The 26,645-nt window shown below is 38.1% G+C and overlaps 1 protein-coding gene across 1 annotated transcript; it reads left to right on the forward strand.

Annotated features, from left to right (window-relative positions):
• Positions 1-3,647: 3,647 nt before the first annotated feature.
• Positions 3,648-26,488, forward strand: LOC309598533 (arylacetamide deacetylase-like 3; the record flags this gene model as incomplete). The annotated part of the gene is made up of 7 exons (XM_082329213.1): positions 3,648-3,803; positions 8,185-8,401; positions 9,217-9,280; positions 10,298-11,051; positions 21,774-21,990; positions 25,312-25,375; positions 25,714-26,488. The coding sequence occupies 7 exons, from the start codon at positions 3,648-3,650 to the stop codon at positions 26,486-26,488; spliced, it is 2,247 nt and encodes a 748-aa protein (XP_082185339.1).
• Positions 26,489-26,645: the final 157 nt, after the last annotated feature.

Consider the following 26,645-nt stretch of genomic DNA (forward strand, 5'->3'; position numbering starts at 1 on the left):
CAATTCCACTTTGTACATTCTAAGTTGAGATGATCACATATGATCACATACTATTTTACACACATCTCATACAGTGCAGCGTGTATTATACTCCTTGTCAGCTCAGCAATCCAATACTTCTTTACATTAGTAAATCTCTGGACTCATTTATGGGCCAATGTCCAAACTCTACACTGATCTACTCCTGAGATTCTTCCGTGGTCCTTTATCTGCAGGTCTTAATTTACTACAAATATTAATAAATTCATCTTTATAATATGTCGGCAGAATTATTAGCTTTCTTGAACACATGCATTTTAATCTGTAGAGGGTTATAAACCATGGTAGTGCAGATGGGTAAGTAGAGAACAGCAAGTGCTGAAACAATGTATTCCTTTTTCAGTAGTGACTCCCATATTTTCTAAAATTTATAAAGTTGCAAGATCTAATTGTCTCCGCGGAACTCCCTGTCCTCTAATTTATTTTAATCAGTTACAGATCTGCTATGTGCCTTGCATTGCCAAGATAGAGTGCTTCTCATTTGAGGACATTTTATAGTTTCCAAAGTGTGGAATTAGTTTTCAAAATTATCACTCATTTAAAGTTTTTTCTTTCTCCTAGGGAAAGACACGAAACAAGTTTTACTAGCCTCTTTACACAGACCCTTCGTGACAGGATGTTCACCTCACTGTCAGCACATTCAATGAGCTACAGTCAAGTACTTGAAACACAATCAAGCACAAACTTGCAGTGCAGCTACACAATTATGCACACCGACGTCTTTCCACAAGGAATTATGCATACAGAGAAATAATCATAGATACAGGTGTGTACACACAAGTCATCGCACAAAATAAGCCCTTAACAGATCTTGTCAGTGCTTTGCATACGAGCTTACGGCTAATGGCAGTCCGAGGGCGTTGGTGAGGACTTGACCAGGCTAGTTCCATTTCCAAGTTCAGACTTCAAGCACCAGATGGCTCTCACGCTCTGCAGAACTCAAAAGGACCTTCTTGGGTCAAGCAGCCACCTCCTCTTGGGAACATTTCCCAGTATCCGAATACAGGCATCCATTCACACTTGGTGTGTCCAAATCTAAGCAGGTGAGTACCCAGTTGCGACCTGATCAGCACCATGATTCAGAGACAAGCAGAGAGTTTTTGGGACCGCCTGAAGACTACATTGCAACTGGCTCAGTCTCTGCCTCCTCTAGCGTGTGCAGCTACACAACAGACAAAAAGCTTAAGGATGCCAGCTCAGTATTGACAGGAGTTCAGCCACTGACATCTAGCTCTTCACTAGAAATTAATAAGAAAAGGAGTTCCCTGGGGTAGGAGAAAATGGGATTTTGGCCTCAGGGACCAATTCCTCTGGTCAATCCTACAGGAGCAAGAGATAACGTTAAAAAATCAGAAGCCAGAGAGAGCATACATTTGAAAGATTACTTAGGGGATGGTTCTCCATCCTGCGACTCAAGCAAGCTTGTACATCACTGAGTCTACGCTTATAAAACATTAAGTATTACCCTGTATACCTGCAGTGCCCAAAGAAAAAAAACAGTTTATTACTTCAGGATCCAACTAGTTTTTTTCTTCTACAGCTGACAACAGATTCCAGCACATCCGGTCTTTGTATGGAGCCTCTGGGTTTGGTGGGGGTGCTGTGATGTCTGGACCTAGTTGACATGCTCACAAGAGTCCAAGACCTACCAGCTGTTGGTAAACTGGCTACCATAAGGACTGGCACCAAAAAGATTTGGAAAACAGCTGAACAATAGGTGGTAAGAACCTTAGTACAAAGGATCTGTCATAAGTGTCAGAAGACTTCTTAGATCTCCAGAGGGGCTAAATCTGATAAGCATACTGAGACCACACCTAACTCACTGGGACAGCACAGTTTCGCACAAAGCTGATTAATTACTTTCACTATTAAATGCTAAAGAAGGGAGCTGCAACCATGCTTTGTGTAACAGTATTCCTAATGATCTTGTCTGAGCTATAAGAAAGCTGAACGCCATAGGCACCTCGGTCCTGACGGGTTTGAATTCACCACTTCCATTTCCCAAGAGAGTGCCCCAATTGCCAGGCAATGTGCCTTTCACCAGCATCCCTTTTCGAGCTGGGCAACTCTTATCAACTGCCACAAGGAAGAATAAACAAAAAGGAACCTGAATTTATACTTAGCATGTAAACAACCTTCTGGCACGGGAGGGAGAGGGATCGGGGACATTGGGAAATGAAAGTCCACAAAGAGTTGTTGGATAAAATGAAGAATACAGAAACAGTTTGGGCAGAGGGAGCAGAACACTGAATCAGCTTCTTCTCAGACAGCGTTATCACCAGACTCGAAAATCAAGTTCTTTCCTATTTATTCTAAATAATTAATAAACAATTTCTGAAGTCAGGAATCAAGTCTGAGGTCTTCTTTCCTATGCAGGTCATGGATTATGCATTCTAAAGCTCTGGGGTTCTCTGCGTTTAGCTTCATTTTAATATATATCTCAAGGTCAGCTCATCCCTTGTACTCTTTTTCTTTTTTTTATTTAAGAAAATATTTTACACACTCATTTTACCCATACTGCTATTTTTCAGAGTGAGAATCTGCTGCCATCACAGTTTGAGCAGACTGGTAAAAAGACACTGTTCCCAAAGGTGATATCATGTGAGCTGAAAAAGCCTTGCTTTACCGATTTTTTGTTTCGGGTTAAATCTCATCACTAATGATTTGTGTACTGAAAAATATGTTAGTTCCAGAGGAAGGCACGGATCCTAAAGCTCATCTCAGAGTATACAGAAAAGAGCGGGCTGCTGACATCTAGTCATTGCTACTAGCACTGAAACCATGAAGTCCAACTCTAGTTTTCATCAGCTGGAATCATATTTCTACCTGGAATGACACCTCTAATTAATATATTAAGGAGAAGACAGAGACTGCAATACTGTAAGGCTCAACCAAGAGACCGTTAAAAAACCAAACCCAAACCAGACAAACATAACAGTCGGTACAGGCTTTCACCTGCTGGAGAAAAGCTATCAAGGAGGATCAAGCAAGACGCAAAGGACTGACACTTCAGGCTGCAGATGCTGCTGGTTCCATTAGACTCAGAGATGCAACGGCACAGCAGTGTACAAAATCAGTCACCAAACGTGATGAAATGTGTTTGCCACACTGAAATCTTGACTTCACTAAAAGTCTGAAGAAGTAAGGTGTGGAGGCACAATAAAACAAGAAACTGAGCAGCTCTGAAGATGATTACTAAGAAATCCTGTTCCACAGGAATGCATGGGAATTCGGAAATAATACAGACTTGACTGTATGCAAGAAATAGGGAGAGACGTACCAAGTTTTTGTCTTCTCATAACACTGATGATACAAATGATATATCAAGCACTGCTTCTGTCGTGATAGGTACAGACTCAAAACATGTTAGCTGCAAATACAAAAAATTGCTTACGCAAGCCTCTCCCATGACTAATTTTTACCGTCTGTTTAATTGTATGGTTTGATTGCCACATGTTTTCATCTTCCTAGTGGCATTTTTAAAAGCTGGATGATGGGATATGAAGAGAATTGCTAATCCTGCACCTTTAACTTCAGAAATACCTCAAAAGTCAGAGGGGGAAGGAAGCCACAGCTGGTTCTTCCATTTGGCTCCTAACAACAGTGAGATGGAACTCCTGCTAGTGATTTTTCTTGCTGTTTTGACTGTCTTTGTGGCAATAGCATTCTATCATGAACACCCCAAGGCAGAAATCCCTCATGGATTTAGTCAGCGCCGAAAGCTTTACATTTGTCATTACGTCCTGAACTTTGGGTTTGGCATGGTAAGTAAAACTTGATTAAAGATGGAGTTTTTGATTTAATTTCTGATAGAGGGGTAATGGATTGGTGAGGTTTTTAGAATCAATGTTTAAATATATTGCAAACATGCAACTGGATTAATTTGGTGATGTGAGCACCACTGCAGATACCTTCAGCTCAGCTGGGTATAACAGACTCTACTGCTTGCTATACAGCACCAAAGGTAACAATATTGAAAAAATAAAATTCTGCAGACTGTGTAATACTCATTTTTAATATTAATATTTAATATTTAATATTTTTAATATTACTCTGTAATACTCAGACTGTGTAATACTCAATACTTCCTGATGGCTTATGTTTTAGCTTTTTAATCCTGTTGCCTCAATGCAGCGCTGGAAGGTTTAAGAAGCTTACTGCACTGTATATGTGGAACTGCTGCTCTGTGTAACAGTGCTTTTTTAGAGAATGAGCAACTAAATGATGTCCGTGATCTCAGTTCTCTTCTACAACTCTATCACGCTGCTTCTGAGCCATCTGAAAGACAGCTGCCACATTCATAATCTTTTGCCTTTCAATATGTCTCTATGACTTTCTTTTTTGAGATAGTACACATAACATTAAAGCTGTCTTTCTGTGTCATTGTTTTTGGCACATTCTTGATCCCCTCCTTGTTTCTCTTCAAAACTAAAATGTGACTTCCACTTGTCTTTCTGTTTCATCAATTATCCTTTCCTGAATTAATTGTTGCCTCTGTCATTTTAACAACACTTCTTCTGTGATACCTAAATCAAGCTTCTTTTTTTTCAGTTGTTTAAATTGTGAAAAAACCCTTTGGTTTCTTTGGCTTGTGCATTACATTTCACTTCAATTCCGTGTTCTAATGTTATAATTTCTTCCTCCATTTCTCTGCTACATTGCTTATTAAGTTTTGTTTGAGGTCAGCCAGTAAGCGCCTAAGAATGTGACTCACTGTGTCTCTTGAGCAATGCAGTAAAATAGGACAGTAATAGAAGTCAAATTAAATTTTCGTACATCTACCATACAATGTGTGGATTTCCACATTTTCAAAACACTCTATGAATACTCTTTATCCGTCAGACAAAGTTCTATCTTTGTGTAATTCATATGTAAAAAGCTAAACTGCAAAATTTAGAAACTTACTGGTGATTAATGTAGTGTGTAACTTCTGATCTTATCATTTTGTACCCTTTTTGCTGGCTGGCAAGAGGCCAAGCAAAAGCTCATCACCTCAAAGGAGCAGAAAGGTAAGAATATTAACATATGGCTATACAAAACTTTAAATGCAAGTAAACTCCGAGTCACATAGCAACTCTTGGTATTGCTGTTAGGCCAATTACTTACGCCGAAGTAGGGAAATCCTTTCAAGGGATGACAACCCATGATGTCAAAACTGCAGGGAAAATTAAAGTTTACTAGCATATCCAGTCTTCAGCTGGGACAAAAGATGCACGTGAAGTCACTGGAGACAAACCAGTTTGAAGTAGTTGTGCTCAATCTAATAGATTTTATGAAGAAATGTCTGCATCCACCTATGAGGATATACTTAAATAAAACCAGCTATATCTCAATGTTAATAAAACTTCTTCACTGAAAAATCTATTAACTCATCCTTTATTTTTTCATCTAGTATTCAGTCTATGAGAAGAAAAATTGACAGATCAGTAAAGCTAAACAATAGCCAGGGGACTTATGACTGATCCTGTCCAGGAAATAGAGGGGCCGATCAAATTATGCTACTTACTGTGTTAATAGTTTGTAAGCGCCTTGTACCCCGTTTATTCTAGTAATGATTTAGATAGAAGGGCTAGCACAAAGTGCAATTCAGGTGAGTTCTGGGGTGTACACGGGAGGCCTTTGTACCTGTGTAAAGAGGACAAAGGACGCTAACACCACGGATAGCACCGCTCCGTCACATCCCTCCCACAGAGGTTACTATATGCACGTTGCTGCAGGCCCTAGTCCTTTGCCTGAACATGTATCTGGACTCCCACTTCTAAGCTAACTCAGCTCTTAGACGGCTCTTCTCCTGGTGCATGGCAATCTCCATGGCAGTTGTTGTCAGCACGATCAGTTTTTCACTATTTCACTGTGAATGCCAGACACGGTTGCACTTAGTGTGACTGCAGAGGCTGAGCTAGCCAACGCTTCAAACGAGGTCGCAGTTCTCTAGTCCCAAACTTCGACTGTCTTATGCTACCTGCAAGTCTTTATTAATTTTCAAGCTGTCATGTTAGCTATAGTGTTAGAAGATCCTTAATGAATATAACCAAACTGTCCAATTACTGGTTTACAAATTACACTACTAAGCAGTCGCACTTATTTACCAATGTCCAAATGTAGGTCATGTTTGACTGACTTGGTTAATCACCTGCAAAAGAGCAAGCTTTATGAACATGAAGATCCTGAAAGTGGGATTTCTGGTAATAAAAAAATCAGTGATATACAGTTTAGTTATATTCTATGTACACATAGCCCAGTCTTGCAGCTGTCATGGAAGTGATCACTTTTTTCCAGAAACTGTAGGCCAAAACCTAATACCTCACATTGAGGGAGCATAGATACTAAAAAATGGACTTGAATCAGAAAACAAAGCAAAAATGCAAATTCTGCTGGTTCTTACAGAATTTCTATTCACAGGAACTGTACAATTTAAAACAATACAATCTAAAACAACAGCACAATATTAAAATTTCATTTGCATATTAACAGAAATAACTATGAAGATTATGTGTGATGATACTAATTATGGATGTCTGCCATAACTGTACGTTGTTGCAGATAATCCACAGAAGATAGTCACAGCTAACGGTGAGGTGACTCAGCAATACAAATAAATGCCAATCTCTATGGAAGCTGACCCGTGAAGCCACTGCAGGTTTAACAAAAACGAGATGTCAGACTGCCAACACTAAACACAACGGTTGATAAGGACTCCTATTTTTTTTTTTAGTATTTCCAAGACAAAGACAATCTCTATTATATACATACAATATAGGTAATTACAGATTTAACCTTTACTGTTACGGAAGTATTAGTGTGAGGAAAGAAAATACAAGAGAGAACTGGGGGATTAAAGAAACAAAATTATTTTCCCATGGACATCATACAGGAGTTCTGTAGAAGGAATCAGTATGAGACTAAAACTTGGCCACAAGATGATCCTTCTTGCATATGGGATCAGCTCCCCGAACGGGCTAAAATAGGATACCTACATCAAATTTAACAGGACGACATCCACATTATTCGGCTACATGAGGTCTGTGAAATGTGAGGTGAAAGCCACAAGACTTATTGTGGGTTTTTAAGATACATGCAGCATATACCTTTGTATAGGCAATTCTTTTTGAAATACATATGCATGAATAACTGCAACACAACAAATTAAATTACTCATTAGAGAAGTGTACTGCTGAAGAAGAAAAGTACAAAATTTAATCTGATATAGCAGAAATAGTGATACTGCCTCATATTTTTCATCTTGAGCAGGAATAGACTAGAGCAGACAACTGAAACAGCTTAAAGCCTTCCAGACGCAATGAAGTAGAGTGGCTCAGAGTGACGTAAGAATCTTCAGCCTGAGTGCTTAAGTAAGAATCACTGAGCTGTGAGAAGATCAAGCTAAGGTTCAAAGCTATTCTTGTTCAGAAGGCCAGCTGTGGTAGATGCTACAGAATTTTTTTCTGCAAGTTAAAAAGTTGCATGAGTTTGGGAAATTAAAGTATTAGCCACATTTCTTCATCCAAAGCTGAAGTCTAAAATGCTGTAACTACTCTCTCCTTATTTTGTTCAGGCACATGGCTACTTAAACATCTGAGAAGTGGAAGTATTTGACACCTTCTTTTATCTACTATTAATAGCCTGATTTTTTTTTCTACTGATAAAAACTAAGCCAGGATTTCACCACTGAAGAATGACATGGTTTGAAAGCCACCATGCTCAAATCTATCATTTCTAATATAACCTAGAAATTACCACCGAAGCTAACCCTATGTTCTGCTAGACAGTACTGGTATCATTTTGCCGGAGGGGTAAGATGGTATTAATACGCCAAGTTACTGCACTTCTGTGAAAGCAACTCTCAGGCTGGCTTTCCCACAGGCTCAAAGGCCTTGCTTTTAGGGAAGCACGGACACAAGGTAGCTACAGAAGATAAGTTCATCCATTCCCGTCAAATCTGCTCCTCTTTGAATTTCAAATTTCAGTAGGTATTACATTACAATGAAGGTGCATCCAAATCATCATCATAACTGGCCGCTTCATTGTAAGAACCATTGGGAGACAAAGACTGAATTGACCATGGAATTTTAAATTTTTCATGATCAATCTCCAGGTAAGATGGAAATTTGCACTAATTTGTGGTTTCTTTCCCTTTATTAACAGGCAAAATTTTTGGAAAAACTAGGTATCACCTCAGAGATCTGTGTCCTCAGGACTCTAATGGATGCAATACCGCCATTAAAAGATAAACATCTTTTTATCAAGGACTTAAGTTTTGAGAAGGTTAAAGTAAGAATTTACCAGCCAAAAATATCAACCACTGGCCAAAGAAGAGGAATTGTTTATCTTCATGGAGGAGTTGGACAGTTTGGAAGCATTCGTAAGTAATATATATATAATGTGAGCTGTAACTATAAATACTATGTAGTTTCTGATCTGACATGGTATTTCTTAAATGACAAGAAGAGTTAGCAGCTTAAGCATTATAAATAACAAAATTAATTTCAGGAGAGCAGAATAATTTTTTTTACATCCAGTAGGCATCATGTTAAATTGTCTTTATACAGGTCGTGTATCTAGAACTTTTATTCTCTGATCATTTATAATGCCTGTTTTCTTCCTTCTTCTCCCTCATGCTTATGAGAAAAGATGAAAATCTCATTAGAATTTTATTTCTTATTTTAAAGAACCCAATTTATGTTCACATGTGTGTGCAAGCTTGTGTATATGTGTCTATACTGCTGTGGGTCCTTACAGTGGCAAAACAAGGAAAAAACACATTTTGGCATTTGAAATGGAAAGGCGTAAGGGATTAGATGGTGGCTCACGCACAAGAAAAATTCTTGTGCTAGATTTAGCAGGTTTTTTTTGTGTTTTGGTTTGTTTTTTTTTTTTTTTAAATAACTTCTCATCTTCGATACCACTTTAGAAGTGGCAGCAGTGGTGCTTTCTATTAACTAATGTTTCAAAGAGGAGACTGAAACAAAGCATTGGTGTAAATTCCAGGTTTCTTACTGGCAAGAAGATTCCCACAGGCGTCATGAAATTATGAGCAATGTCCAGATTAGACCATGCCACAGTAAGAGAATTACAGTGTAGCATTCATCACAGAATAGAGATAAGAATTTCAGAATATTTTAATTCAACTTATATTTAAAGCAAGTTACAATTCCATTGAAATATTTTGTTTTACAGGGGCCTACGAAAGAACATGCTGCTATTTCGCTAGAAAAAGCAATTCAGTGGTTGTGTCTGTTGGGTAAGCGGAGTCAATCCAGACACACATATGATAGCCATTTGTGCCTCCTTCTAGCTTTGTATGTCTTTAATGCATAGTCACCACAAGCCAAGTTCCCTGTGAAGTACTTATACTTAATGATCAGCTGCATTTCACCAGCACTAATTACTCTTAGAAAGAATTAGGCACCTAATCCCCACTTGCTTATTTCCAAATAAAATCCATTATAATAATTTTATAATTTGTAGCCACCACTAAGAGGTCAGGATGTTTTTGTTTCCTAAAGCCATATCCAAACCCCCGTAGGTTGAAAGCCAACACTGTGTTTGAAGTGTAGCTGTTTCTATTAAAAGCACAGTTGCCCAGACTACTAAATACTCATTTTACTAGTAGTCTGAAAAACTGGGGGGTGATATCCACATTTAACATGCAGTCAACCTGAAATGAACATTTAAAATATTTTTCTGATGAGCTGTAATGCATTTTTAAAAGAACCAATTTTTAAAAGTTCGGGAAAAGAGTTGATGTCTTGGAAACTGATTAAAGTTGCACTAATTACTATTTACATCCTGAAATACTTGAAGAACCATTAACTCTCATTGATTCTGTTTATAAAGAATTCAGCTTATAGAAACCCACTGAAAACCCTTCATATTTTCATTATCGATTTTCTACACTCATATTCTCTAACAATTTGTTGGGAAATGTTCACTTCAATTTCTAACTAGAATTGCTGATAACTGACTCATACATACCTGCTTTGCCACCTAATTCTACAAAAACTCTGCATGTGCCTTCAGTGACCTAAAAGATAGGTAAAGAAGTGTTTTGCAAAGACAGAATAGTGCTCTGACTCCCCCAAACATTAACGATAGTAGCAAGTAATACATCAAAAGCAATAATTATGATCAGTTCTATTGCTGTAATTATAATCTCAGAATATTTTCCTATCTTCAGAATGAAATATATGAATGAAAAGATGACAATGGGATCATTCCCTAGATATGACTATGTTAAAACACTTTCACTCCTATTTAGGTACCGCTTAGCTCCTGAGCATCCATATCCAACCCAGTTTGAGGACTGTCTCACTGCCACCACACACTTTATGAGGACTGCACAAGATTATGGAGTAGACCCTTCTCGCATTATCATCTGTGGAGATAGCAGTGGAGCTACAGTCACTGCTTTTGTTGCCCAAGCACTGGTGAACAGAAGAGATCTCCCAAAGCTGAGAGCACAAGTCCTAATATATCCTTTTCTCCAGTTCGTGGACTTTAACTTGCCTTCTTACCAGCAGAATAAGAGATTCCCCATTTTGTTAAAGGAACGAGCCCTTGCTCTTGGTTTGAAGTATCTTAATCAAGACTTATCAATCATGGAAGCATTATTTAATGGTTGTCATATTCCAGAAGATTTGCAACTGAAGTATCGGAAATGGGTGAGTCCTGACTACATCCCTGATGAGTTTAAAACAAGAGGCTACAAACCAAGTACAACACATCCATTCTCAGAAGAAGTCTATACACTGATCAAGCCTATGCTCGACCCTGTTGTTTCACCACTGCTAGCTGAAGACAGTGTTATTGCTGGACTTCCTGAGGCTTTCATTTTGACCTGTGAATTTGATGTGCTTAGAGATGACGGACTGCTGTATAAGAAACGATTAGAGGATCATGGTATAAAAGTGACCTGGTGCCATCTGCAAGAGGGATTCCATGGAACACTATTCTTAGCTGTTTTTTGTGGGCTGATAGCATTCCAATCTGGAAATACAGGCCTCGAAAAGATAGTAAATTTTCTAAAATTGATGTAAAATTCCATTTCTTGCTTTCCTTTCCTGATTCCTATCTCTTATGGCTTGCAAAGATTTTTAAAAAACATCCTCAATCTTCCTTTTCGTAAATCATCTTCTTACATTTCTGCATTGCATCTGTCTTCTTTTTACCCAATAAATTGATTTGGTGATGGCTTTTGCTTTGTTATCTCTTATGAGAGGGAAAATCAGGTGAACTTACCTTTCTTTCCTCTACCACCTCTTCAGAGTTTTCTCCTGTACCCACAGAAGATCTGGTCCCCATGGCAAATGTTTTGCAATGCAGTTTGGCTCAATAAAATTCTGGTAATATTAAAACACAAACCGTGATTTGAGGACAACTTGGGGCAGGTAACAGGGCATGAATCTACAGGCTAAGTGTATAATAAGCACGGTCAATGATTTATCAAAGCCTATATCTGGTGAAAGCTGAATTTGAGGCAAGCTTAAAGAGAATTGAATATAACAGGGAAGATTTGAGCATAGACATAAAAGAAAAGTAGCAGGAAAGGAGAGGAGGTCAGGAAAAGGGTTAGGCATGGAACTACAGATGTTATAAAAAGTGTTGATAAGGAATACAAAACCTATTAATAATATCATGCATACACCTTTTATATATAGACAACGATATATGGGAATATACAGTAATATCAGTTACTTTACAAAGAGCTTGTATTAACTGTAGGCCTGCACTCTGTAAAGGAGGAAGCACTTTCTCATAGAGGGACAATGGAAAGTGCACGCTGGTTTTGGCTGGGATAGTGTTCATTTTCTGCACAGGAGCTAGTATGGGGCTGTTTTGGATTTGTGCTGAAAACAGCCTTGATAACACAGGGATGTTTTCATTATTGCCAAGCAGCACTTACACAACGTCAAGGCCTTTTCTGCCCCACCAGCAAGCAGGCCGGGGGTTCACGAGAAGCCGTGAGGGGATGTGATCAGGACGGCAGACCCCGACAGACCAAAGGGGCATCCCACACCACGATGTCATGCTCAGCATAGAAAGCTGGGGGAAGAGAGGAAAGGGGGGGACGTTCGGAGGGACAGCGTTGGTCTTCCTGAGTCACCGTTACGCATGATGGAGCCCCGCTTTCCTGGAGATGGCTGAACGCCTGCCTGCCAATGGGAAGGAGCAAATGAATTCCTTGTTTTGCTTTGCTTGCGTGTGCGGCTTTGGCTTTCCGTATTAAACTGTCTTTATCTCAACCCATGAGTTTTCTCACTTTTATCCTTCTGATTCTCTCCCCCATCCCACCAGGGGGGAGTGAGCGAGCGGCTGGGTGGTGCTTAGCTGCCTGCCGGGTTAAAGCATGACAAGTGCCATGGCAGAGAAAGGAGAATGAAGGAGAAAGAACAAACAAACAAACAAACAAATCAAAGTTCACGTTGATCTTAAAATGTTTACAAGATGAGATGAATGATCAAGTAAAACAATACAAAATATAATGGCATAATAAATGTATAAGGATATTTTCTTAGAAATGCAAGCAAGTATTGCCAAGAAATGTCAGTAAATGTTTTAATGACACTGTTCTCCTGAGGTGAATGTCTCAGAGTATAACTGTTTCCCCTCTGTTTTTATTATAGTCTTATATCCTGCATTATAATAATTTATCATGTCATTAGACTCTAATATCTTAAATTCTTCAATAAGTTACACTTGGAGGCATGATGTATTTCCACGCAGAAATGGAAGCAGGGCTAGGATGCAATTTTACTTACAGTCAAAACTTCTGACTATCTTTGCTTAAATTAATACCTGGTGTCAAAGGAGAAGCTGCTGCCCAAGCATTCGCACACCATTCGGGGAGTCGCACACACACCGCCCGAGACTTTAACTGCTAGGGCCGGAGTCCCTTCGCAGCGGGCAGCTCCGCTGAGCTGACGGGTGCCCCTTTCCCACTCCTTGCTCACACACCCACTCACCCTCGGGCGCTTTCTCTCCCCTCAGGCTCGACCCTAGGTTTCCCTGAAGCAGAGTCTCTGACATGACCTACACCAGACAAATTTATTGAGTGGTACAGTGGTAAAAAAACAGTTCGAGCTGGGTGCCTCGAACAACGAAATCCCTGGGCAATTATATCCTTACAATTTAAGTTCCCCTCCCCTCACGAGACGGTTCGGTCCGATAGCAATATTTGGGTCTGGGGGCTTCTTGTTCCTCACTGGATCCTTTCTCTGTCTCCAGGCAGGACATTTCTTTTCTTATCTTAATGGATGCAGCTTCTGCTGATGGTTGTGGCTACCTTATCTTTCTGGTTTGCACCAGTTTCAGGGCCTTCCTTCACGTAGGTAAGTAAAAGTTCAAGATATGGCCAGCGTATCTAGGTGAAAGTTCACAGCTCGCAGCCTCAGCCTTTAACATGCCTTGCTACTAATGCTACGTATTGGATTCTGTTTGAGCTAGAAAGTGACTGCTACAACACTGGAACACTACCCACACTATGAATTACTTTTGTTCTTGTCAGGGAAATTTCTACCTCTATCATTTAAAATTAATAATCTCTTTATCTGATGTTATTGTACATATTTTCTGCCCACTACTGGCTTATTTAAACTATAATCAAAAGCAAAGCATGCTGCAGACAATTACCTACGGTAAGTGTTCAGGCAGAAGAAGATACCCTAGAAACAACGGAAGGACGTTCTGTAACGCTCTGCATGGCTATGTTATTTATATTCAGCATATGAGAAAATAAAGCCTGCCAGAACAATATGAATGCCATTGAGTTACACTCACACAGTATAGTCAGGAAAAAGAGGAAATTTTACAGGGCTCTTCCATATGGCCTTTCTGAATTAATACAATTTGAATAAGCAAAAAGCCCTCAAAATCTTCTACAATATTTTCCTGATTTCTAGGCACAGGTAAGAGTTAACACTGATGTTTGAATGCTGCCTATTTCTCATATGGGCAACCTATCCCACTAATGTTGACGTTTATTTGCTCCATTGACATCAGTGTCCATCAAGTGATAGAAGAGTACATTCCTAACACTAAAATACAGAAGTGGTCAGACTAAGACAAAGGCTGACAACCGTGAAATCTCTTATGGGTATTAAAACCCAAAGAAGACATGCTGAAGATACTAGAGATTTTGTTTGTTTGTTTGTTTTTTGTTTTTTTCCTAGATAACTGCTAGGTTATCAAGGAGTCTTTGCCTATGAAGAACTTAGGAAAATATAATCTTGACAAATAAGTTTCCTTCGAAGGGGCAGTTACTTCCCATCTCGACAGAAACGACTAGTTCCTTCCAAAAGGGCAGGTGAGTATGCCTGAGGTGATACTTTACTCCAGAGTTTGCATCCTGAGTAAAGAGACAGACCATGCCATGATGCTCTCCAGGCAGTAACAGGGCATGGACAAGGCTGGTCCACTCCAGAGGTATTAACCCTAAATAACACGGACACGAGCCACATTTCTTTAGCTGGTCTCTAGACTTTGGCACAAAGGCAGTATATCACAAATAAAAGGATTCAGGAATAGACCAGAACACTGTCAAGACCTGAAAACTAGTGAAATGCTGGAAAGCTCAGTACAGCTGGGAAGTCTTGACACTATTTAACAGCTATGTGTTACAGGAAGATGCTAAAAGCATTTAAGAAAGGGAAAGCAAATTGTGGTGCACCATTCCCATCACCAGATGTCAGTACACAATTGAGTTTTTAATGCCAGCAGAATAACCTGGCAAACTTCTTTGTGCTCTGGGCACAGAATATGAGTACCCAAAAGATATTACAAAAGGTCAATCTGTGTTTTAGACTTAAATATTTTTACTGAACCTGTTGTTATGCCTTCATAGACTAAAGCTGTACGTTTAATAACAGAGCACATTTTAAGCTGTAACAATTTTCAAGTTAGAGTACCTGTTCTAAACCAATCGAGTTACAGTGGTTTATTACAGAAGCCTTACAACTTCAATTATCTTCTGCTTTGCTATCTTTGCATCACCTCTTTGTAGCACTCTAGTTAAAAGTCAACATGCAATAGCAAGTATTTTTAAAAATAAGCAGGCAATCAGAAAACACTCCAAATTTAACTCTATTATTTATTTAAAAGCATTTTACATTACTCTCTGCCTATGATGCACATTCTCTGTACTTCTCTGGAAATAAATAGGCATAATCCTGCAAACTATGGCTGCTTTTATTCCTGTCAATCTTTCACTGACTGCCCATTACCTCAATGATTCGTTGTGTTTGCTGACTCTCTCATGATAGCGAAGAAACCGCTCACCTAAATAACTAGAGTAATGAGTCTCAGACAAATCTGGCCACAGCAAATTAAGGCCAGTAGCAGTTTTTATGTTTACATTCAAACTACTTATGACTTAATAAGAACACATTTTGGTGTGGTGACCTGTCATGAAATCCCAGGTGGATATTCCAGGGCAGCTTATTTGGACTCCATTTCAGAGCAGAGTTGATCCATTCTGAGGAACAGAACTGCACAGCTACCGAGACACATATACCCAAGAACTCGTCCACATTTCAAAATGCTACATAACAAAAACCTTCTGTCGAGTCACCATTTCAAAAATGTACCTGCTCTGAATTGTACAGCACAAGATCTGAATTTCCATCGCTGAATACTAATACATATTTATCATAATTTTTATTTGATTATTTTTTTATACAGTACAGCTTTTTACCACAGAATTTGTTAGCAGATGTTTAACCTAGGAGTCATTTGGAAGGGACAGACTTTGAAGAATAACTTAGAGGAAGAAAGGAAAGGTTAAAATAAAGATTTATGGCAGACTAAATGGCAGATGGCTTTCAGTCATGAGTAAGAGCAAAACGCATAGGGAGTAGCTACTAATTTGGGTGGGGAGATGGAGATAACAAAAAGGGAGGACACCGAAAGGGAGGTAGGAGGCAGAGTAAATGAAGAAGGAGATCAAGCAAATACATAGCACCTTTAAAAAACAGTATCATAGAGCACGTATGAAGCTGTAATTTCTGAAAACTTCTTATTGTCACTGTAAATGGCATACTAAATCCATCCCACAGATCAGAAGACTAAGGCTTACAGGTACGAAGAGGCCTGAGATGCTTTCAGTCATCTGTTTACATAAATACAAGAAAAGAAATGTGAACTGGAGGACGGTAAGTTTCTTACATGCTCTACTTGGTAAAAGCGAAGTTAGTTAAATTGCACTACAGAGTCTAATTGTCCTACTAAATTACCTGGAGTAAATAAATAAAAAAAAAAGCCAAGCAAATTGTATTTACCAGAGTGTTTAATTTTGAAACGTACATTAAAAAAAAAAAAAAAGGAATGTATCAGAAGCTATTATTTCTGTTTTTAATTCTTCTTTGGAACACATTATTTTTTCCTGTTTTCTTAGCTTTATGCCTTCCAGTTAGTTATTAAGCCTGGATATACTTGACGGAATTGATACCTCAGTCATTATAGCTGGCTACTTTAGTTAATCCTCATAGTATTTCCTGTGTTACACATAGTAGCTCTGCAATAGTCAACTAACTATAGGCTAACTGCAGGCTGTGTTTCCTAACACAGCCTACAATCAGAATTGAAATGTTTTGCAATATTTTAGAGAAAGACATTACAAGAAAAACAGTAACACATGACATCGACATAACTCATTAGCACCAACTACCCTGACACTTTTGCCTAATTTATTAGTGTTTGGTTTGAAAGCTGCCTGCCTCTTACGCTGATAAACAATTGATGTGAAGTTGATGAGTTTTACGCATTCTCAATCTACAAAGCGGTCTGTGACTCCACAGCTACATAAGCCTGGGGAAAAAACAGCAAAGATCATATTTCTTTTAATAGGTATTGTTATAATACTTCACCTTCCCATCATTACTATGAAGAATTTACTCAATTATCATCAATTCTGTACTCACCAACTCATATATTAAACATGTCAGTCTCCAGCAATGCTACATGCAATGAATAAAGTATCAATTTTGTGACCTCTGAGCAGCTGTCTGTTTTATAAGAATAAAGAACCGTATGCATATCCATAACGCACATTACAATGCCAAACTCCAGGCTGTGTTAATTCTCATCTATGGATAGCTAAAGACTTTGTGGAAGCTGGGGTTTTGCAATGAGCTTGCTGAAAGAATAAAAGAATGGATGTAGGAACACACATCAGCAAACACCTACAGTTTAAAGAGCTACTACTAGGATGGATGTCTATCTACTGCCAGAAAGAGAAAAAGCCTTTTTGTTTGCAAAGATGTAAGGTACTCACTTCATGGAGGTGACTGAAAGGGAATAAAACATTTTTTTGACAATTTAACACCTCAAAAACAATTGGGGAAAAAAAAAAACACCAAAGAACCCACTGACAGAAATGTGAGAGACTGACAGTGATCATAGATATTCCTACCCCTACATCTGCAGGTACAGGAATGGCTGACCAGACTGGAAATATTGGAAGCATCTCTGAACAAGCATCAGTAGAAAAGTGACATGCAGCAACAGGATTATTTGAGTCACGTGAGCATTTTGGAATATAAGGCACCAAGTATCATGAAACAGTTGTGAACATGAGCATCCCCAGAAGGACCGAGTAGCTCTGAGACCATGGGATTTGCTTGATTCTGGAAAAACATGGAAATTGTGATAACAGGGCAGGGAAGAAGGACTGAGGTGCTGACATAGCATACAGTTAGAATATGCTCTAACTGAGCATACTCAGAGTATGCTCTAAGAGAAAAATATTAAAATATTAAGAGAAAAATATTAAGATATTATTCTGAAACATTACTTAACCAACATTTCTTTAACAACGGAAGGGCTATAATGCATAACTGAAAGATTTTTGTTCAAACTGTCACAACTGTACAACAGATTGTTACTGAAGACAACTGCCAGGGCATAACATCAAAAAGCAAGCAAACAAAAACCCCAAACTGTTCCTTTTAAAATTTATTTTTAAATAAAAAAGACAATAAAGAAATATTCCTTCCATTCTATCAGATCCATCAAAGTTTCAAAATAGAGGTGGCATCTGTGAGGTGTTTTGGTTTTGATTAAAGGTGTTTAATTATTGACTCACTGAATACTGTGAAGTAAAGACTCCCGCCAGTGCAGCGTCAGCAACAGTTCATACAGCTACAGCAGACATACATGTCCTCTTTGGTATGAAGGTTTCATAATCTGAACTGATCTATTCCAAACATCAGGTATTTAATTAAATTGTTATTGGTTGCTCTCAAAAGTTTTATTTACTGCCACTGCAGGAACAAGTGCCTTTATGAGTTTATTATTCTTGATTACAGGTTCTTTTGAAAGTGCAGAATTTTCCTCCTCTGAGGATTCAAACATAAGAAACCATCAAGAATGCTGAAATACAATAGCCATAGCTGACCTCTACGTGGAAATTTATTTCATGATATTTTGATTGATGGCACAGACATCAGAAATAAGCACTTAGTAAAAACTGTGTTGTTCTGCTGTTTTGCCGGGAATATATGGCAAAACAAATACTCAATAAAACACCCAGAGGCTGTGCTATATCACACTACATAGAAACTATTTACAGAACTAATAACCCAAAACATTGATAGGATGATCCTGCTGTGTTGCCCTATGGATAAATATTGATAAGCTTAGGACAGAACGAGCACTGACCATGGGTATCTCGGTTTGGCTTCAACACTCCACAGTCTGACATTTGTAACTAACTATTATCGCTAAATTTGTGCTCCATGTAAGGGAAAGGCAGCCCCAAATCAGCCAGCTTCAAAGAAAAAGCCCTTACTGTGAACAGCTGAGGCTTTGCCTGTTTCACAAATGTTGGGGCAAATCTGTGTTGCTTTATCCCACACATTCTTATCTCCACAAGCTAAAATTGTGCAAATCAGCTGTCATGATTGCTTTGCTTTAAATACTATGCTAATGAAGCTAAGGACTAATTCAGTTTTCAGACTGGAATTTCATTTTAAAAGCCAGGACAGGAAAAAAGTTTGGGAGCTGTAACTTTAAAAATGTGTGGAAAATGAAATTCCAATAAGAACACACAACATAAAAATTATTTCACCAAATAACTGCCACTAACTTTAATCATCCTTCACTAATAGTATACATGTATTCGTAATGCCTCTACGTTAAACTACAAACAAGAATTACAATGAACATAAAATTCTGAGAGTTTAATTAGTGAAAAGCTTTTACCAGAAACAATAGTGTCTTGAATCTACAACCACACCACCATGTATCTGGAGAGACCTTAATGCACATTAAGACTTGCACTGTGCATTCCACTATGAAACAAAGTTTATCCAAAAAATGTGGATTTGAATATTTTTCTTCTCAGAGAAGTATATACCTTGATGACAACTGCAAGTAGCCCCACATCACTAAAATTTAACGCTACAACAGGAATGCCCATCCATAATGGAACTACAACAAACCAAACCCAGACAATCTTCAACTTGTCTCTCCCCCCTCTGATAATTTCTGATTGTTAGTGAAGAACTCATGATATAAATCATTCCATATACTCTGAATTCCACCTTTTGTAAAGAGTAAAACTTCCCCCTCTCTTTTTTTAGTATAAGGAAGTGTTGTCATTAATATCATTAGCAAAAGACGGGTGGAGAAAATTAGGGTATTGCAACATTAATAAACTTTTTATTTCTGCTTATGAACTGAGTGCTTAGTCTCCTGTGAAGACAACTCATAAACACTTGAAAACAAGGCTTAAGACAGCATAGGTTTTTTTAGCATTCACTTCTGTTGAAGTGAAATGGTATCTGTTTATACAACTTTAGCAATGATAGGAATGGTTTTCATTTCTCCTGTTGTAATACCAGCGCTGTTTTTTGGGGGGGTATTTTATGATTTTTTCAATTCAGAACTGCCACCTGGAATTGACCAACCTCTAAAGCTTCGTTTGTTCCATTCATTGTTGATTACAGTCATGATCTCGGTAAGTTAACTTTCTTAAAACTGGGGATCTCGCTTTTATTTTGGTAGGATATTTGGGAGCTGGAAGATAATGGCTTAAGAAAAAAAAGCAAAGAAGCAGCAGTAATTCACCCCCCTGAAGCCTGTAAGCATTGTTATATGAACCAAATCATGTTAAATTAACTCATAAAACTGATATGACTAATCTTAAAAGCTTATTTAGATTTTTCAATGCACCTGTCAAATTGCAACCACTTTACATTGGAAAACTGTTTCATATGAAAATTAAAAAAAATAATTATATGTATACTGTACGTATTGAACTGCATGTACATATAATAATGCTATCTATTCCGAAGCAAGCCTACGTTACTCCTCTTCACATTTGCTTCATTCTGTATTTATTATCCACAATCATTCCTATATATTCATAGATTTATACACACAGTGTACTATGCACAATAAAATAAATAAAAAATAGAAATGGATAGGAATGGCGAGGTCTTTCTTCTTGTGCAGCCAGTTCAGAAAGTAAGATATAGGTGTATTTAAGAACAACGTGTTTAGGCTTCACTTATTGCTTAAAAATGCCTTTGTGTTTGTGTATTTACTCACATGATAGTGAATTTAACATAATTCCAATATATCCATTTCCATTAACTCCATAACATAACGACAAAATGAAAAATCTTTCAAATGGGAAGTGGAAATGAATTATTATGAAAAAAACATAAAAATGGGGTATTTTCAGTTTCAAAAATTTTGTCTATTTTTTCCAGTTCAAGATAATTGCAAACCTATTCCTTTTTACAAACAGTTATGGGGTCGACAAGTCATTTCTTGAATGCAAGTGTTACAGAATTAAAAAACTATCAAGCTGGAATTTGTTCCTTCCGTCTCTAAAGTTGTATGATACTGTCAGCATCATAGAAACTTAGTACAGATTTTTAGAGAGAGAAAAAAAATCAAGATAAACTGAGTTCTTAGCGAGTGTGTTAAATCACCTTCTAGATCTATGTATGTTGGTCTTAAAACATCCATTCCCTTGGGCTAAAAGTGACCACTAATCTGCTCCCTTACAAATAGCAAACTATTTTGATACTGGACTTCAAACCAGTTGATTTTAAAGTTAAGACATTATGGCGCAGCTTGAATACAGTATGCCTCTTGTTTCCCACCAAACCTCTAAGTTTCTTCTTAGGGAAACAATTTACTTTGTATTTTTTCATGCAAAACATATAGTATCTTTAATACAAGAAATACTAAAATATTCTAAATTATTACCCTCTTTTCATTATAGCTGTAAGAAATAGAAACAAATGCTATTTGTCTTCCTGACCATGCTATATGCCAGAGCCTATGACAATCCCATAGATTTTAGCAGAGCCTACTTTTATAAACTACGGTTCTAATCTGCTTTCATCACCCTCACACCCATAGTCACTTCTAACGTGTCAAAATCAAAGATTAGTCTTCTCCTTTCCCCCATATTTTCAGCTTAAATACATTTCTGATTATTTTTAGATTCACAAAAATGAACATGCAAAAACAAACAACGAGCAAGAGGACAACTGGCTATGCGGAATGGGGCTGACACATTACTTTTTGGCAATCTTCAGCAACATTTAATTCAATCAAAACTGCCCAATGATGTCTCAAAAGTCACCATAACTCCCCTGAAGCACTGTCTCCAGTATCTCTTGAAATACAACACAGCAAAATAAATGCAAGATTTTTTTTTTTTAAATTACAGAGAGTTGGAACCTTTCCCACTAACCATTTGCTGAATTCTTTCTTTTCAACAGGGAAGGGTTTTGGAGAAGCTAGGGATCTGCAGTGATTTAAGCTTATTCCGAGTTGTGCTAGATGGAATACCACCATGGAGAGATTCAAAACTGCTTATCAAAGATCTCAAAGTAGATGACGTACCATTGAGGATTTATCAGCCTAAATGGCCACCTACTGGCAAAAGAAGAGGAATACTATATTTTCATGGAGGCGCCGGCACATTTGGGAGCATTAGTAAGAAATCAGCAAGTTTTATTTTTAAAATCAAATCCAAACCTTTACATTTTTACCTTCAGACATGCGTCAGTCCATATCTCACCTGTCTTTCCTAATGACAATAGTCTTTGCAATCTTAATACTAACTGCAAAGCGCCTTGCGGAATTAATAGTCTAGTGCAGAGCTAAGGGTAATCACATTTCTACTTCCTTTGGGCTACAGGGAAAGTTCATGAAAGCAGCTCTTAGCAGATCAGAGGCTTCTAAATCCAGAACTGTGACGCAGAAAACGCCCAGTCGTCTGTCAGCTAGCAGCAGAGGGACTCTGCTCCTCCTCCTGTTGAAGTTGTTCTGAGAAAGATTCAGTTTGCTGGGGCAGAGAAAGAGAGACCATTAAAACAAAACACATATGCTCAGGTCACTGGGAGGGAAGTCAGCTCACAGGATGTTCTTGCACCTTAACTAATGGCTAGCTGAAAATAAGATACAGCAACAGTCCTGGAGTACGGGTTGGAATCCATGTCTCTTCCCTCCTTCTCTGTACTCCATCTTCTCTGGAAATGTAACTTAAAATCCTTTTAGGCTGATAGGGAACTCAGCCTAGATCTACTTCTGGAATAATTACAGTATCATGAAAATGGCAATGCTGTTGCTAAAAACAATACATTCTGGCTTCATTCTTTGGAACAATGCTTTGGTTACTTCTCAAGGAGAGATTTTTAGTTTTGGATCTCAACTGGACTAAAGTGTTTCCTGTAAGCTTGGATAGGTCCTCAAAGCACAGAATTTAAGATATACTTCTGTGCTCGGCACTCAACTTTTGTATAGAAACATTACAAAAGTCAGTGTTTCTCAACTTGCAGACCATGCATCAAAGGAAGTCTAAAATATATATAACATGATCCACAAAAGAATTTAAAGAATACATTAAAAAAATTTGTAAATATATTCCCATTCATGCAAACAAGGAATCAAAATGAAGGAAAATATAAATAATAAATGAGCATTAAAAATAGAACCAGTTTGGGGGAGTTTGATTCTTGTGGTAACACTGCACAGAATATTTCTTTTTCAGAAAGGGAGACAAACCTTTGATTGTCTCAGTAGCTGCTGGCTCAGCCTCCTAACTGTTCTGGATCTCCCTCTGAGCAACCAAGTCTGTGTGTGCTTTGTCTGGAAGCCAAGGCACCTAACATGGAAATCTAGATTTCATTCCAGGAGTCAGACAGGGAAGTTTGTGGGTTTTGAACCCTTTACTGTTTCAAAGGGTAAGTCTCCACTGGCACTACGTTATGCAGACTTCAGTTATCTGCAGATGAGTTTGAGAGTCTACCTGGCTTCCTTTAGCATCACGCAGAAACAATAACTTAACTTCTAGTAACTTTGGTCCCGTTCTGCACTGTGGCAGAAATAATCTACCCTTGTTTTACTGCAGAGCCCGTTAGCCTGGGTGGAGTGTCAGGCTGACACCGGCTGTGATGCTTCTAGCTCTAGAGCTAGTTTGGGTGGCAGCGAGGACTTGAGAGAGAAGCCTCGATGATGTAAGTGAAAGGTAAATTCCTTTTGCTGGAAGAAAAAAAACAGACCGCAAAGTTGCATAGTTGTAGTTGTTCACGAGACAATTGCTGTTGCACAATCAGCACGCTGAGGGAGCTATATCACATACCATGGCTTAATATAATACCCATACTGATACACTGACTGTAGTATGTGACCTTTCATTTGAATTCTCGTTGGTACTTGGCAGCAGGAAAGCAAATAATGTAAGGACAAGTTTTTAAAAGGACTTGGGGAATCTACATACTAGCAAGCCTGAAGTCTGAAACTAGCAAATTAGCAGAAGCTACAATGAAGAGCAGAATCAGTGGACAGATAAATGTGACTTACTCCTTAAAATCCATACAAATGGAAATTGTGGTTCACAAATCAGTGTAAGCTTTTTAAATGAGTCAGTAAATACATGAACAAAGGAGACTGAGCTGATAAAACCTAATTTGATTTCCAAAAGAGTCTCTTAAAGAGGCTACACACCCATGACACAAGAGGGAAGGCCTTTCATTTGGATAAAAACTGATTAAAAGACAGAAAAAAGATGGGTTGTGAAAGGTTCCTGTGAGATTCCCACAAGGAGATCTGTGCTGGGACCTGTGCTAATCAATATATTCAAAAACGGAAAAGACAGTGAAAGCTGATGCCACACTAAGTCCTTCAAGGTAGTAAATGGATGGCTGAAAAACTGCAGAATGTCTTTATGATAGTAAAATCAAACGACAGGTGAAATGGCCTGTAGAGAAGTCAAACAGATGAACAAAGCATCCTAACTTTATAAATAAAACAACAGACTCTAAGCAGAATACTCCCTTGCAGGAAGAAGATCTTGGGATTATGGTAGAAAATTGCCTGAAAATGTTGACTTAGTGCACAGTAGCAGTCAAAAAGCAAATAAAATGCTAGGAATTATTATTAGGAAAGGACAAAGCAGGAAACTTCTTTATGCCACTGTAATAAATACATAGTGCATCTAAATGTAGTATACTGCTTATAGTTCTGGTTCCCATACCTCAAAAAGGATACAGCAGCACCGGAAAGACTCAGAGAGAGGCTGCATAGGTGAGAAAAGTGCTTCTGTACAGAGAATAAACTAATAGACTATGACTCTTCAAGCTGGAAAAGACAGATAAAGACAGATACACTAAATGTCTACAAAATCATGAGAAGCAAGAGAAGTTAAACAGGGCATAATCATCCACCATTTTGTATAGTACAAGAGTTAATGTCACCCAATGGAAGTAGCGAATGCCAGGTACACAACGAGCAAATAGAAATGGTTCTTTACACCTTTGTAAGCAAGCTATGGCATTCTTCACTGCACAAAGTTGTTAATATTAAAATCATGGGTTCAAGAAGTGGTTCAAATAATTCAGGGAAGAAACATTAATCAAGTGCATTAAATATTAAGACACAGTTTCTGTCTCAAAGGAGTGCGCTGAGCCTCAGTTTCCTGTATGCTTATTACTACATGCTTGTCCTCAGCTTATGCTTCCCCTCAGACATCTTTTGTTGACCACCAGCTCAGATGATACCAGCCTCGACAGAATTCTGGTTTTCCTAGTGTTACCATTCTGACATGCTTATATTATGCCCTAACAGCCACTGATCAATAACCAGAAAATTGTTAACATGTAAAGACACGTTGCAGTGTGCATGTGCATGGCAGAAGTTACTCATCTGTCTCATGTTGCAGTGCCTTCCACAGAGCATATGTTCAAGGACCTATATTTTCATTTCAAAAGGATATTTAATTTTTAAAATATCATTTCTGATAAACTTTCTCCTTAGGAGCCTTTGAAAGAATATGCCGCTACATTGCCAAAAAATGCAACTCAGTGGTTGTGTCTGTTGGGTAAGTGCTACTTTTACACAGAAGTATTTATGGTAATACAGTTCACAGTTGAAAGATTTCTGAAAAATACGCTGAAAATATTTACTATTTTAGATTGTGCTCCCTATTTTTCGCTTTAGCCTTTCATTTAATTTAGAAATGTGCTTATAGGCAAAGTATTCTAAAATAGCTGTAACACCATTAGTTGTCTTTCCAATCTATACTAGTTAAAACCAAATATAATATGTAAAAATTAGGAAAAAAGGCCTACATAACTATCATACCAGTCAATCATGAACAACGCAAATTAAATTTTTATAATTACTTTGACAATAACTGCAATATCCTTGACATTTCAGTTATCGTTTGGCTCCTGAACACCCATACCCAGGGCAATATTGTGATTGTCTCAGTGCCACCTTATACTTTATGAGGAATTTAGAAGAGTATCACGTGGATCCTGCTCTCATCATCATTAGTGGTGACAGCTGTGGAGCTAATTTTGCTACGGTTATTTGCCAAATACTGCTGAATAAAAGAGATCTCCCAAAAGTACGTGCTCAGGTCTTACTTTATCCAGGACTACAGGGGCTAGATTTTCATTTGCCTTCCTATCAGCAGAATGCTTCAGTCCCCATGTTGTTTCGGAAGCTAGTTATCTACTTCTGTTTTCGTTACCTTAATAAAGAACCATCAGTTTTGGAAGATGTCCTACAAAATTGCCATGTTCCTGAGAGTATGAAACAGAAGTACAAAAAATGGGTGAGTGCTGACGTTATTCCTGACGAATTTAAGATTAGAGGCTACGAACCACAGAAATCCACTCTATATAAACCTGAAGTCCATGAAGCAACCAAGGAACTTCTAGCAATCACGTTTTCCCCACTTTTAGCTGAAGACTCCATTCTTTGCCAGCTCCCTGAAGCCTACATTGTGACCTGTGAGTTTGATGTACTTAGGGATGACGGACTGTTATACAAGAAGCGATTAGAGGACAATGGCGTTCAAGTGACCTGGTATCATTCTGAGAGTGGTTTCCATGGAATTTTAGCCTTTTTTGGCTATGGGATTTTTTCCTTTTTATCTGGAAATAAGATAATGGATAGTACTGTGAATTATATAAACAGTTTATAAAAGTATTTTTCAGAACAAAGATGCAAGTCTTACATTTTCCTTGGCAAATTTATACTTGGCAAAGAATGTAAACACATTTGATTTATGTTTTGGATTTTGACTGCATTTTATACTTTCTAATTTCTGCTTCTGCAGTGACTCTCAAAGAAATGTTAAG

Source organism: Platalea leucorodia, assembly GCF_965183815.1.
Source record: "Platalea leucorodia genome assembly, chromosome: 17".
NCBI classification, from domain to species: domain Eukaryota; kingdom Metazoa; phylum Chordata; class Aves; order Pelecaniformes; family Threskiornithidae; genus Platalea; species Platalea leucorodia.